The following is a 15191-nucleotide window of genomic DNA, read 5'->3' as shown; positions in this document are numbered from 1 at the left end:
ATGTTGCTATGATATGCTGTGATGTATGAACGAGCGAGGAAAGGTCCTACCTTGTGTGGAGCCTTGAGGAGCCTGTGGACGCCTGCGAGCTGGTTGATGAGTGGGATGTCCTCCCTGAAGGTGTACAGCGGTGGTCTGGTCGGTTCTGGAAAGTTGGTGCTGTTGAATGGATCTGTGTCGTCTAAAAACTGAACCCTGCAGACAAACGTGGCCATGGTGCATCCATGCAAGTGGCTCCGTCGGGGAAGAGAGGGTAGGCACTGCCCGGTTCCTGGAGCTGTACGCCGGCTCTCCTGGTAACTAACAAACAAACTTTCGTCGTCAAGTGCAGTCAGGACCAATGCGGTGAAGGTGCTAGGCTTGAGCCTGATGAGATGGCGCACTTTTTTGCTTAGTCTGCTCCTCCTTGCTTCTGCTGGAGCGTTTTGGACCGTCCTGTTTTATTCTGGGAGAGGCAGGTGGCCAGCCAAGAGGGGACGTAGGCGGACTCCAGCAGCCTGGTGCCGGAGAGTGTCTGTCTGACACTGACAGCCGCTACACTGTCTGTCTGAGTCCCTCTAAATCCTCTCCCCTCTCACACCCCCATATCTATTTTCCTCTCTCCTCCCCTCCGATCACTGGCCCGGCTTAGCTGCACAGCGTTATACAGGGGACATAATATTGGAAATCAACATGCACACTTACAATGCAGTACAAGAATAAGTAAATGCAATGCATGCGACTGCAAAAAATAAATCATTACAATAAGCACAATCTAACTCAATTAAATAATTAAAATTATATCGAAAAATAATTTGCATGGATATAAGTAAATACAAAATCTATAAAATAATTTAAAAAACGTCCAAAGACGATTAGTGGCTAATTACATCAACCATTGTACAGTCTATATATATATATGTTTAGTAAATTAAACAAGCTTTAACAAGTATGGAAAGTCTTACTGTGCAACGTTAAACAATGCCACCCTCTAACGGTAAGTATATGTAATTGCAGGCACTAATAGTTACAGGATGGAGCTGAATTTCGTTTACTTGATTTTTAAACAAGGATGGCTTAATGTTAACTGTTTTAATGATTGTGATCAAATATATAGAGTTTTATTGTTCAAAGTATCATAATCATTTGTCAGTGACTTCCTGTATGCGCAATTAGCAAAGTCTTGCTCATGCCCCTGGAAGGTATTGCGACCAATTGTGCTGAAATTTTGCATACAAGTGTGTGTCAGTCCCCTAAAGCTGTGTAGCAAATTTTGTGGCGATTCAATTAGACATGCCAAAGTTACATTAGGTGTTCCGTAGAGCACGTTGAGTTGTATAGGAAATTTCAATCCAAAACTGAGGCCTTGTCACGTGGGGTCACGTGGTCAGATTTTCAGGATTAGTACACAAATACTATACAGTTGTTGTTGTAAAATTCCAACTATAACTAGTGCCGTTCTTCTATTCCACTCAATGTTTTTTCATTATGATTGACCCACTGGACTTGTTAGTAGTGTTGGTGAGCAAGCTAATGAATCCCATTTACTCCCAGGGAGGTTAGGCCAGTGCCCTCAATTGCAGACAGTAAAGCGTTGTAAAGCATTTTGTATGAAAGCTCTATAAAAGTGTGGTGCGTTTACGAGTGAGTGTATTCTTAGGGCCGTTTGCGTGTGTGTGCACCTGTAAACACCATCTGTGCTTGAGCTGAAGATGGAAATGGACCACGGCAGTACCTAAACACAACTTGAACCATTGAGTCCAATTTTGGACTTCCTGTCCATGCACACTTACTACTATTGCTATTGGAAATACCGACTGATAAAACATCTTGCGCTCACATTTAACCCACCAGGTAGAAAACCTGCACTCGTACGCCACAGTAACTCCTCATAAAGCTCGGCTGAAGTGTACTGTCGGGTGGTAAAAGGGCCTCAGCATGACACCACTCAAATAAAATAATCACTGAAACAGATTGCAATTTATATCTTATCAGCTGATTTCCATCTCTGCTATCTAAAACAACACACACACACAAAAAAAACATGATGAGAGCAGAATGAACTTTCAGCCTTGACTTGACTCCACATGCATAGTCATACCTGATAATAAAAGACAATAAAAACTCCCTTTTAGTTTGAAGCCTTGGGAGATACACACACAAAAACATTCCTTGCGATAATGCATATGTTATATTCACCATGAGGTCCTATCTGTCAAGTTATCTGCGTTTACCTTGGTGTGTCCACACGGTTCTTTTATGATCCACGCTCTTATCCTGTGGAAATAGAAGGGCATCCTACACATGTACTTGGTCTTTTCCAGTCACTAGGAAGGACATCATAACGGGCAGGGTGGCAACAAACTATCTCATGTCAAGCACTAATGCAGGACTATTCAACTAAATTGCTCATTTTCAGATGTATTATGTATTTTTACCTAGTCAAAGATCCTCTATTTGACAGGAGCTATTTTAAGGACCAACTGCAAAAATGTGAAAGATCCTTGGTATGACAGGTGTGTTAAAATGGCGGATGTCATTTGAATAACCTCACCTAATGCATGCGTGCTCTCATATGAAGTCCTGTATGATCATTTTACCTCAAAACAATAAGGTATAGTAAATCAATACTATAACTTGAATGTAGAAACTGTTATTTTACCGTGACAAAAGTTATTACCGTAGCTTGACCGATCAATGTCCAAAATGGTTAGCTTAGCAGCGTTTAGAACGGCAGTCCTCCTTGACATGAACTGGATGGAAGCCACCATACTTGCCTGCATGGCTTCTGCAGTTCTTAGTTTTTTCTATTAGTTGTTTTATATCCATTTTGGATATAAAATAATATATGCTGCATATGCTGCAGCAGTATACTTTCCAGATTGTAACAAGTAGACTATATTACGTCTTCTATTACTTAACGGTAACGTTTATGGGGAAAAAAAATAACCTTATGTGACATGCTCAGTGACTTGTCGGTGTGGGTAAATGTAAAGGAAACCATAATGTTTACAAAATGACGCTTAGTACTTGTCACTCTCTTTATAACCTCAAACTCGGTCGTACTGTAAACAGTTTTTCTCCTTCAGTCGTTTGTCGGTTGTCTATCACGTAGTAATTTGCATGACTGCCCCCATGAGGAAGCAAGTGGAACTGCATACACGTGTAGTGCATGGTGACTGTTCAAAACGTTCACCGAAACCCGGAAATAAAAAAATAATAATTGTCATGGGTGAAAAAAATATACACCAAAATATTTATTTGTTGCAAAAATGCATCACTATGTATGGGGACATTAAAATATATAAAATATTTACAGTAATATTTCAAATATATTGTTTTCCCAAATCGAAAGAGAGTTATTTTTATTCTAAAGCACTCTCTGAGAGCATGGGCTAAGTGTTAACTGCACCATTTCACACAGAGCATCTATCTGTTTTTACAATGTCATTTATGCATGAGAATATGAGTCAATGTTTAACAAGTCCAGTAATTGTTTTTCCCATTTTTTTATGAGACCTCTCTTATAACGTTGTTTTGTTGCACAACAGTCATAGTTTTTATATGTATCCTATAGCTCTGACACAATTCCCACAATGCCTTTATACGGTATATGTGCCAGGCTGTATGTGGATGTACGCTTCTGATCAAAATTGTAAGACCAGTTCAAAAATTGCAAGAAATTACATTTTGTTTCTTAAGGAGGTTTAAATAAATGCTAATATAAGAAATGGGAGTGAGACAAAATTAGTTTTTGAGTAAAAAGTGTTCATCGGGTAAGACCACAGCCTTTAAAGGTCCAAATCTTGCCAAAAATTCAATGTCATTTTCTGTCACACTGCCAGATTGTGGCAAGCAGGGCATCATTGCTACTGAGGTTGGACGCAGGCAGACAGAAACCAAAATGTCCCGAGGGTCATGGAAGTAAAATATCATAAGCATAATGCTACTCTAATACACTCTCTAAGGGTGCTTTAAAACAAACTTTGTCATATGCGGGGTTATCATTTTCTAAAGAGCAGCCACTTGTCTTAGTTACATTTGGTTAATAATTGCGTAGGAAAACTGATTAGACATGCGCACTTTAAATAGGATGGAAGCAAAACATAACACAAAAAATGTTAAAGGAATTCAACAGGTTTCAACACTGGAACGTGACAGAGATATAATGCAATGATATCACGAAGAAGAGTGATATTGAAAACTCCCAAGGACTAGCCAAGGTGTGGTATGATCAGATAAGATCATGTGTGATAGTACGTCTAATTGTGGCTCGTTCTGTTCTTTAGTTCAATAAAACACGTTGATGTTTGCTTCAATTCAACTACATTGTAGGAAAACAAGAGAAAGTATCAATTTGAGGATAAGATAAGCAAACTAAGCTCTGCCTCTTCCTACTTCTTTTCAGACATTTTGAACTGTGCAAGTGGAAACATGTGATCTTCTTCAAAGTAACTTTGTCATGTAGGAATGTTCAGAATAAAGTAAACCATTAGTAAATGCTTCATCTCTGTGTGTTCATGTTGCAGTCCCAACATCACAATAACCCTTTGCCTCATAAAGTGATACATCATATTTATATTGCCAGTGCAAAGTGTCGATGATGACCCCACCCCTTCCTCTCATGTGATGCATTAACCATTGTCAAGGAGGTGACACCTCTTTCCTGCACATGCTTTTCTGCTGACATTACATAATGGACAATGAGCTACTGATAACTGCAGTTTAGGTGCCACAGGTCACAGTAAAAACCTGAGTCCCTTTCCCGGGAGCACACAGTAGAGGAAAACACTCGAGGACAGAAGAGGAGATTAGCCATGAAGCTGAAGCTGAAGCTACCAAACCCGGGGCTGGATGATCGAATCCCGACACTCGGGGAACTGGAGAAGCTGGAGAAGGAAGAGGTTGGAGACAGACCCAAATGGGACAACAAAGCGCAGTACCTGCTCACCTGCGTGGGATTCTGTGTGGGGCTGGGCAATGTGTGGAGGTTCCCATACTTGTGTCAAAGCCACGGAGGAGGTAGGATGCTTCATGAGGATGTATTGCATCCATGTGGAGGCTTTATTGAAGTCCATGTGAATATACTTCCAGGTGCATTCATGATCCCCTTCCTGATCCTGCTGGTTCTGGAGGGGATCCCATTGCTGCACTTGGAGTTTGCCATCGGACAGCGTCTGAGGAAGGGCAGTGTGGGCGTGTGGAGTGCAATAAATCCATACCTGACTGGAGTTGGTAGGTTCAAAGAAATAATGCCGATATTATTGCAGATATTTGGTTCATTTTGTCATCACGTCTCAGGTATATCGTCCTTGCTCGTGTCCTTTCTGGTGGGCATGTACTACAACACCATCATGGCTTGGATCATGTGGTATCTCTTCAACTCCTTTCAGGATCCTCTGCCGTGGAGTCAGTGTCCCCTCAATGCGAACCGCACAGGTATGGGTATCGTGTTTTTCTGCCATACTGACATTGGTGCTGCATTGTCAGACCTCATCACACTCCGGAAAACTTTATTAGTCCGCTTGCCTCCTGGAAGGCTCGCTATAGGGAGGTGTTCTGGGAGGTCCTTGGGAGGAATTGACCTCGGACACACTGGAGTGTGGGAGAGGTGGGAGGCTTGGGCTTCCCCGCTGAGACTTGGACCCTGATAAGCAGAAGAAAATGGATGTAAAGTTTTTTTCTGAGCCGAAACACATTATCAGATAGGATTGCATTAAAAGCATTCCTTGACCTGATTTGTCGAGAAAGACACAGTCGCTGCTGCAGAGACTGTTGTGTTCAAATTCACCTGGGAACTTTGATAGTCGCTCATTAAAAAGTGATTAAAACTCATATTATTGCATATTTTCCTCATTTTTTTTAGGAGACTAGCGATAACACCTTGTTATGTTATTTAATGCAGGAATTCCCATTTATTTCCAGCTTTTTTCCCCACAAAACACTGATCAACAAAATGAAGGTGTGTCAACTCACTTGATAATCTGGCATAAACCTCGTCCTTCAGCCAAGTGACTCATAAACTAAAGCAAAGTAAACAAATAGCAGTCTGCAGCCATGGTTCTACTGTTATTATAGTACAACTATCTAGTAGATCTACATTCAATTCTGTTACAGTCTTTATTTTCCCTTGTGTATTGTAGGTCTGGTGGATGAATGTGAGCGGAGCAGCACAGTAGACTATTTCTGGTACAGAGAGACCATCAACACGTCAGCATCTATAGACGAGGGTGGAGATCTGCAATGGTGGATGGTCCTGTCCTTGGTGGCTGCCTGGACCGTACTCTATGTCTGCTGCATCCGCGGGATAGAGACCTCCGGCAAGGTCTGACCGCCATGGTGTCCATGAATCATGCTTGTATTCGATACTCATTATTGTGTATCATTTTGTGATACAGGCTGTGTACGTCACATCCACTCTGCCGTATGTGGTCCTGACTATTTTCCTCATCAGAGGGCTGACTCTGAAAGGCTCCCTGGAAGGAATCAAGTTCCTCTTTACGCCAGATGTAAGTACATATTTTAGTATTACAATATGAAAAAAAAATTCTTGGATAGACTATGTTCTCCTTCAGAAGTTGTAGAAAAAAATAAGATTTTAACATAGCACTTACACTCTTCTGCAATCTGTGTGTATGAAAGCGACCCCGCCTACACCCACCGAGACAAAGAGATTGTATGATTAAGAAAACATTTTCAAACAGCCATAGATTGCCTTTCCTTCCTGTTGTTGGGCAGAATTCATATCGCTCATCGTCACGTGTATTATACAAAAACAACACAGCTAAAAAAAATCCTGCCCTGTATTCAATGAGAGGCAGTACAAGTTATAATGGAAAGGAAAGAGCGACATCTGTTGGTTTTGGTGGGTACTGCTACACTAAAGTTATCACTGTAGGCCTCAAGGCGGAAGAGTGTTGAGCGTTACTAATAAGGCATCAAAAGTAATAACACCCAGATAAGAGGTTTTGATTAATACCTGTACAGGCAAGAAATTAATTTATCATGCAGTTAACTCCTTATAATTGTCACGCATACTTTGGTGGAATATCAAAGTCTATTTCCTGCTGTGTGTTACAATAAACAAGTCTTCCGTACCCTTCCATAGGTGAATGAGTTAATGAATCCTGCAACGTGGTTGGATGCCGGTGCTCAGGTGTTCTACTCCTTCTCCTTAGCGTTTGGAGGGCTCATCTCCTTCTCCAGTTACAACTCCATTCAGTGGGTACACACATCAGCAGTTACACAACCTTTAGAGCAGGGGTCTCAAACTCAATTTACTTGGGGGCCACTGGAGCTCGGGTCTGGGTGAGACTGGGCCACATCAGGTTTTCCAAAAAAAAAACCAACCAAAAAATGCATTTATTAAAAACAGAAAAATATACAAACTTTTTCAGTGCTTTGGTTCCGATTTTCTACAATAAAAGCTCTGATAAAACATTCCACTGTTCTCAAATATCTTAATTTTTATTTTTCTGCACAAAATAAGATGAAAAATAAACAAATCAAGAATAAAGAAAATCAATCAATCAGTAATAAATAAATATAATAATAATAATAAAACAGCAAATAATAAAATCTCAAGAAACCACATATAGTTGGTGGGTAGACAAATGATTTTTTCAGATTAAAATTAACAAAGCATTATTATAGCCCTGTAGACATGACAAAACACGACTATAGTCACATTTATACTCTTTTTATTTACAACATATTGCGCAACTGCAGGGTCTTGAGACACATGCTAACGCACAAACTAGAGATCTAGCGACCAAAACGGTAGCCTCCAAGTTATTTCCTTTAAACTTAAAAAAGCCAAAAACTTACCACTTCCACATGGATAGGGAGGATAACTATTAACAGTTATTTAACCTTTAACATGAACATTAATCAAACGTAATAATTTGTTCTGGGTACACGATACCATACAGCATTCATATCAAACTTGCGCGGGTGGCACTAACATTAAACTTTCATATCAAGGCGGGGGCCTCAAACTAGTGTCCTGCGGGCCACATTTGGCCCGTGGGCCGCGTGTTTGAGACCCCTGCTTTAGAGTGTGTTTTTTTAAACAACATTGACTGTGTTTATGCAGCAATAACTGCGAGCAGGACGCCGTTCTCATCTCCATCATCAACGGCTGCACCTCGGTGTACTCAGCAACCGTCATCTACTCCATCATCGGCTTCAGAGCCACGGAAAGATACGACGACTGCCTCGGAGGGTGAGTGTTGATGGATGTATTGGTGGATGATGCTTATAATGGAGTTAACGGTATCTTTCTGTTTTGCAGCAACATATTGAAGATGATCAATGCCTTCAACTTGCCCGAGAACAACATCACGGAGAGCAACTATGACGAAATGCTACGCTATCTCAACCACACAAATCCGGATGTTTTTAACACGCTGGAAATACAAAAGTGTGACATGCAGTTCTTCCTCAGTCAGGTCAGGGGAGATTAAATGTAAACAAGCACAAAATGAAAATGACTAAAAGTTGCTCACTCCGCCCACAGGGGGTGGAGGGAACAGGCTTGGCCTTCATTGTCTTCACTGAGGCCATCATCAAGATGCCCGTTTCTCCAATCTGGGCCGTCCTCTTCTTCATCATGCTCTTCTGCCTCGGTCTGTCCACTATGTTTGGAAACGTGGAAGGAGTCGTGGTACCGCTGCAGGATCTGAAAGTGCTTCCCAAAACGTGGCCTAAAGAGCTATTTTGTGGTAATTATCATGAATTCACATTAAAGCCGACCTATTATGCTCATTTTCGGATGCCGATAGAGTAGCTACACACATAATATCCCGCACAGCAAGCTTCGCAGACCTCTTACTGCAGTGTTTCCATGAACTTCCTGCTTCCGACCTCTAAGTACGCCCATTGCGCTGTGATTGGTCACACTCCCAAGCTCTCCCGAGGACTTCCGGATACATAGGAAGTCCGGAATCGTATTGATATCAGTAGAACTCTGTCAAACCGGGCATGCACAGCCGTCCAGAACTGTTTCCAAATGGACAAACTCATTATCAGAATCAGAATCAGAAATGGTTTATTGCCAGGTATGATCAAACACATACTAGGAATTTGTTTTGGTATAGTAGGTGCAGACACATCTATTAAAAAAGAATGAAAAATACAAAATATACAGAATAACAGAATAAATATATGTACACAGTCTGTTTTTTGTTTGATGTTTGTTGTTTAACATTGTAACAACATTTGTAGCTCAGAAAAGTGGCATAACAGGTCCCTTTTAATCGGAAATAATATTTCTCTTTATTATTTTAACTCTACAGTACATACTGTCTGATGCATGGATATCATTGTATTGTATAGGTACCCCATGAAGTTACCAGTGAATGTGTATCGCTTCTAATTTTTTTTTTTTTTTCAGGTCTGTCGTGTTTTATCTCCTTCGCCTTTGGGCTCATATTCGCCATGCGCTCTGGAAACTACTGGCTGGCCCTTTTCGACAACTTTGCTGGTTCTATTCCTCTCCTGGTCATCGGACTGTGTGAGATGGTGGCTGTTATGTACATTTATGGCGTAGATAGGTATGTTCTTCAAGGAAGTCATTACTCTAAGTAGTTCATGTTTGTTTGTTAATTATTGATTCATATCGTTTTAAAAACACTGACAGAACTGTAAAGTCATTTTGATTATGACTTGCAATAGCCAATTTACTCCCATAATTATCGGCCTGATATCAGTATAAAAATGCGATTTCTGGTAATATTGGGATCAGATTTGTTCCCTATCATGAAACCAACATTGCCCCACAGGAGATATGTCATGTTACACATATCGGTATCGGAAATTGAGTGTTGGACAATATCGGCATATCTGTTTTCAGCAAAAAAGCCAATATCAGACATCCCTAATTATTATTGTTCCTGGATAAAATATGTTAATAGTGATTTATTTGCATTTTCTACACAATATACATACAATATTGCATAATTTCCTCATTGAAAAGGGATTAAAAATATATCATTAAAAAGTAATAAAAACACAAAAACATGTTTACAAGATAGAAAATCATCTGATCACACACCGTGAATGGTGCACAGGGTTCTCATCGTCCTTATCTCATAAATCTTTACAACGGCTATCATCCACATTGCACGGAAGTGACACTGCGTCCCCTCTCATTGCCCCCTCGCAGGTTTAACAAGGACATCGAGTTTATGATCGGCCACAAGCCCAACATCTTCTGGCAGGTGACGTGGAGGGTGGTGAGCCCGCTCATCATGGTCTTCATCCTGGTGTTTTACTTCGTGACGCAGGTCACAAAGACGCTCACGTATCTGGCCTGGAACCCTGAGTCGGTAAGCGTTATTTGCTTATTTTTGTCACTTCCTTGTTTCTACAATCTGCAATCATGTTGATCTACCTTTACCATATGTGTGATCACTGTGTTTCAGGAAAACTTCCCCATCCTTGAAGAGCGTCCGTACCCTACCTGGGTGTATGGTATCATTTTTATCCTGGCCGGCATTCCCAGTTTGGCCATCCCAGCCGTGGCCCTCTTCAAATGCTTCCAGAGGAGATGCTGCAAGCGGAGCGACTACAGCGACGACACCGTGAAGACTGTCTCGGCCAAAATTCAAATGAAGCATTAGCCAGGGTGATTGATTTTTCAGTTTATCCATCAAACCAATTCTGTAAATATATATATATTTTAGAAAACTAATGTAAAACTCACAGTTGTTGTTAAGAGTGTATTTGCCATATTCCTGCAAGGTTTTATGAAGAGTTTTAAGAGTATTAAGAGTGATCAATAAATGTGGTATGTATTTGTATTTATTGCATCACTGTCTAGTCGGCCAATGAACATCTAATACGCATATAAAGGGTAAAAGTGCAGAGTGGCTTAGCTAATCTACATTCACAATAGATAAAGTGGTTTAGACATTGCTGATTGGTCCTTCGTTCATATTTAAGCACACACACACTTGCTACTGAACCCTCACTGCTCCCACTGGAAAAAGCCGACCACTCCTCCACTTCAACGTATGTGCAGACGCCATGAGGTTGGTTCTTCCTAACCCAGGATTGGAGCTGAGGATCCCCGACCATGAGGATCTGGAGAGGATGGAGAAAGAGGAGGCGGGAACCAGGCCCAAATGGGACAACAAAGCTCAGTACATCCTGACTTGTGTGGGCTTCTGCATCGGGCTCGGGAATGTGTGGCGATTCCCCTACCTGTGTCAAAGTCACGGAGGAGGTAAGGCGGGGACAATTTTTTGGAAGAAGAAGAACCATCGCTTGTGATGGATGAAGTTCTTACCTATTACGGAACTGTACTCACTTGCATTAAAAAAAATCCCTTTAAGTCGCGTTTGTCAAAGGTCAAAGGGTAAGTCGAATACATAACTCATTGATGACGGTAAAGTGTGTGAGATGACTGTCAGGTTCAGTTAATCATTACCAGAGTGGAAGGTCTCCTGAAGAAACCTCTGACTGTACATACAGCAAGAAGCCATTTTGTCTGATTGGTGTAACGGCAGCTTTTTCGGCAGCGGTAATAATCCCTGACCAGTCCAGGGTCAGCTGGGGTAGGCTCCAGCATAGAACATTAAAATTAATGAATGAACTAGAAATAATATGAAAAACATTAAATAATATAAATTTGTAGTAGTAATATTAACAATACAATTAATAATAATACTTCATTATTACATAACAAGTAGCTATGACTTCATCGCAAAATAAATTTAATAATTAATTTAATTTAATTAATAATTAATTTCTGATGTAAATTACTGTATGATTTCCAACTAAATCAATGTGAGAATATTGCCCTGTATTTTGTCAAAATGTTCTTTATCTCTGATGTAATGCTAAAAAAAAAAATGCATCCCATACATTCTCCAGGAGCGTTTTTGATCCCTTACCTGATCCTGCTGGTGTTAGAAGGGATGCCTCTCCTGTTGCTGGAGTTCGCCATTGGCCAGCGTCTCAGGAAAGGCAGCGTGGGAGTATGGCGGGCCATCAGTCCTTACCTGACCGGTGTTGGTATGTTGTCAAAAATAATTTTGTTTAAAAGAAAAAAAACAATACCATGATACGGATACTGGTGTGCTTTTCAGGTATTGCCTCCATGCTGGTGTCCTTTTTAGTTGCACTCTACTACAACACCTTGATAGCCTGGATCATGTGGTACCTCTTCAATTCCTTCCAAAGCCCCCTACCTTGGACTCAGTGTCCTCTCAATGACAATGGGACAGGTATATTTCATGAGATATTTACCACCACCAGACTGCATTCATTTTTATGGACTGTTTGTTTGCTTAGGTTACGTACCAGAGTGTCAACAGAGCTCCACGGTGGACTATTTCTTCTACAGGGTGACCCTGAACAGCTCTACCTCCATATCTGACTCTGGTGGTCTCCACTGGCCCATAGTGGTGTGTCTCCTGGCTGCATGGACTGTTGTCTGCATTTGCTGCATCAGAGGGATCGGCACCTCAGGAAAGGTGTGATGCCACTGGTAGTATAGTCAGTACTCTCTGAAATAAGTTGCTTTAACGCTTGCTATTGTTGTCTTAGGCCGTGTACATCACAGCCATCCTGCCATACGTCGTGTTGGCCATATTCCTGATACGAGGACTGACACTTAAAGGCGCCTTTAGCGGTATACAATTCCTCTTTACGCCAAAGGTATGTTTCAAATTGCATGAAGTCACACCTCCAATGTGTGAAAATAATGTAGGAGGTTACACTGTACAGATGTTTGGTGTTCCAACATAACAAAAGTCCTTCTCCGTTTTTCCAGGTGGAGGAGTTGAGCAAGTCGTCCACTTGGTTGGATGCGGGGGCCCAGGTCTTTTATTCATTTGGTCTGGCATGGGGGGGTCTCATCTCCTTCTCCAGCTACAATCCTCTTCAGTAAGAGACTGCTGATTGAATCATCAGCATCATTAAGAGAACCTGCTTACAATACTTTTTTTTCTATCCTTCAGCAACAATTGTGTGCAAGATGCTGTGATCCTGTCTCTCGTCACTGGCCTGACGTCGGTGTATGCTGCTGCAGTTACTTACTCCATCATCGGCTTCAGGGCCACTGAGAAATATGACACGTGTGTTCATGAGTGAGTACACATGTAAAGCAATTGTAATTGTAACTAAATGCCACTCAAGTCTATCGGTGCACCTAACATCCTCCCTCATTATTCCCACCCTAGAAACATCATGTCGCTAATAAATGGGTTCAATCTTCCTGAGGACAGCATCACTCCAAGCAATTACGACTTAGCCTTTAAACATCTCAACAGCTCAGATCCGGATGCTATTCTTGGATTGGAGATTAAAACTTGTGAGATGCAAAAATTCCTCAGTGAGGTAAAAAGAACATCCTGACATTTATTATGATGTTTTCGACTTCTAACATTCTAACGAGCATGTTTATCCAGGGAGTGGAGGGAACTGGTCTGGCTTTTATTGTTTTCACAGAAGCCATCACAAAGATGCCCGCTTCTCCTGTGTGGTCTGTGCTCTTCTTCATCATGCTCTTCTGTTTGGGGCTCTCCACCCTGTTTGGCAACATAGAAGGAGTGGTGGTCCCCTTGAAAGACTTGGGGGTGTTTCCCAAGAAATGGCCTCATGAAGCCCTGACAGGTACTACATAACTTTTAAGATTCACTACCTAATGAGATTCTGAAAAAGCAAAATATGCCGTCACTTTGTTTTAGTGTTGAACCAGGAAGTAGGTCCCAATTAGACTCTGTCAGGTTTTGGTAGAAGTGATATGTAGCAATTGTCTTTTGATCTGACACATATTAAGTAACTTTGATCAGTATTGACGCCGATGACTTATTATATGTATTATCTGCTCTGCATATGTGTGTTTCAGGTGTGACCTGTCTAGTGTCCTTCATCATCTCCCTCCTCTTCGCTCAGAATTCTGGGATGTATTGGCTTGCACTTTTCGACAAATTTGCAGGATCGGTTCCTCTCTTGACAGTTGGATTCTTTGAAATGATCGCTGTGGTTTACATCTACGGCATAGACAGGTAGACACTCATAAAGATGACTTGATGACTTCCTGGTCATGCGTGACAGCTCATGCACGTGCTTGTGTGTGTGTGTCAGGTTCAACGAGGATGTGGAATTCATGACCGGACACAAACCTGGCATCTTCTGGCAGGTGACATGGAGGGTCATCAGTCCCCTCATTGTCCTTGTCATCTTAATCTTCTACTTGGTGACTCAAGCGCAAGAAAAGTTCACCTACTTAATCTGGGATCCCAATTCTGTAAGCACTTGTTTAATAAGTCTTCATTCTTGTGACAAATAGTCTCATTATTTATGTTTCATACCTCAACAGGAGGAGTTCCCGTCACTGTCAACCGAAGCATATCCTTCATGGATCAACGTGATGATTTTTATGTTAGCGGGGGTTCCTAGTGTGGCTGTACCAGTGTATGCGTTATGTAGGTTTATCTTTGTTTGCTGCAAGAGAAGAGTTGCCAGATTGAATAAAATATAATTTACATTGATCTATGTTCTTTGCTTACCCGTTTTTTCCTCATGACTGATTACTTTTTTGGTATCAGAGCTCATTGGTATTACACAAGGTGTAGTTATGAAGATATTCTTCAAGCTGGTGGAGAAAACGATCACTGTGCTGGCCTCTGCTGATACATCATTCCTGTTTGTACACATCTGTCTGCGTCGTTGTCTTGCATCAGTTCCCCACTCTCCTCAATCAAACACTATCGTGCTCTGGCTAAGGAGGCAGACAGGATGTTTCGGCACTTTGTACATGCACTTTGTACATGTTCCACCAGGGTGCCCTTGACCCCTACCACAGTGGACGCTGCAAGTTTGGAGCCATGAAACATCACAAACCATGCAGGTTCATTGTCCAGAAAAACATGAGGGCTGACACGCACGAACCCCGGATGGATGCCGCTAACGCCACTCCCATACGTATACAGTACCTACGGGACGAGGTATGTGAAAATGTGTTTTGGTGGAAGACGTTTTGAATAGGGTTGCATCACGGATGTCCCCTAGGAATACACACAAGCTTGAGTCTTGTATATGTTTTAAACTGTTTATTTCATCTTATTATGTGTACTATAATGGGTAATGAGTGTAAAGATGAACATGGGGTTGTTAGTCCATGTCTACAAGGCTCTAATAATGTTAGAGACCATAGAAGGCTTTAGAAGGCTTTAACGTGACAAGCCGTATGAAAACCAGGC

General features: G+C 41.4%; 3 protein-coding genes across 14 annotated transcripts in view; 2 read left to right on the top strand and 1 right to left on the bottom strand.

Annotated features, from left to right (window-relative positions):
* Positions 1-3215, bottom strand: part of fhod3a (formin homology 2 domain containing 3a) — a 38812-nt gene extending 35597 nt beyond the window's left edge. For 2 of the 12 annotated variants that reach the window (XM_058046823.1, XM_058046825.1), the window contains exon 1: positions 51-3211. In XM_058046823.1, coding sequence (XP_057902806.1) covers positions 51-215 — 165 coding nt within the window. In that variant the 5' untranslated portion in view covers positions 216-3211. Of the gene's footprint in view, positions 1-50 lie in introns of all 12 variants that reach the window. The other 10 variants (XM_058046822.1, XM_058046816.1, XM_058046817.1 and 7 more) reach the window with 10 other exon arrangements.
* Positions 2526-10762, top strand: LOC131101553 (sodium-dependent neutral amino acid transporter B(0)AT1-like). The gene is made up of 13 exons (XM_058046827.1): positions 2526-2593; positions 4509-5001; positions 5074-5214; positions 5281-5418; positions 6123-6304; positions 6378-6488; positions 7088-7200; positions 8075-8203; positions 8273-8429; positions 8498-8702; positions 9374-9533; positions 10145-10307; positions 10404-10762. Exons 2-13 carry the CDS (start codon positions 4797-4799, stop codon positions 10599-10601), a joined length of 1902 nt encoding a protein of 633 aa, XP_057902810.1. The 5' UTR covers positions 2526-2593; positions 4509-4796; the 3' UTR covers positions 10602-10762.
* Positions 10763-11007: 245 nt separating this feature from the next.
* LOC131101604 (sodium-dependent neutral amino acid transporter B(0)AT1-like) lies at positions 11008-14480 on the top strand. Its single transcript, XM_058046890.1, has 12 exons — positions 11008-11206; positions 11857-11997; positions 12072-12209; positions 12277-12458; positions 12532-12642; positions 12758-12870; positions 12945-13073; positions 13167-13323; positions 13395-13599; positions 13835-13994; positions 14074-14236; positions 14309-14480. Exons 1-12 carry the CDS (start codon positions 11008-11010, stop codon positions 14468-14470), a joined length of 1860 nt encoding a protein of 619 aa, XP_057902873.1. The 3' UTR covers positions 14471-14480.
* The last annotated feature ends 711 nt before the right edge of the window (positions 14481-15191 follow it).

The sequence above is a fragment of the Doryrhamphus excisus genome, chromosome 14 (genome assembly GCF_030265055.1).
Source record: "Doryrhamphus excisus isolate RoL2022-K1 chromosome 14, RoL_Dexc_1.0, whole genome shotgun sequence".
Classification (NCBI taxonomy): domain Eukaryota; kingdom Metazoa; phylum Chordata; class Actinopteri; order Syngnathiformes; family Syngnathidae; genus Doryrhamphus; species Doryrhamphus excisus.
Note: the sequence above shows the minus strand (reverse complement) of the source record. Positions and strands in the feature narration are given on the sequence as shown.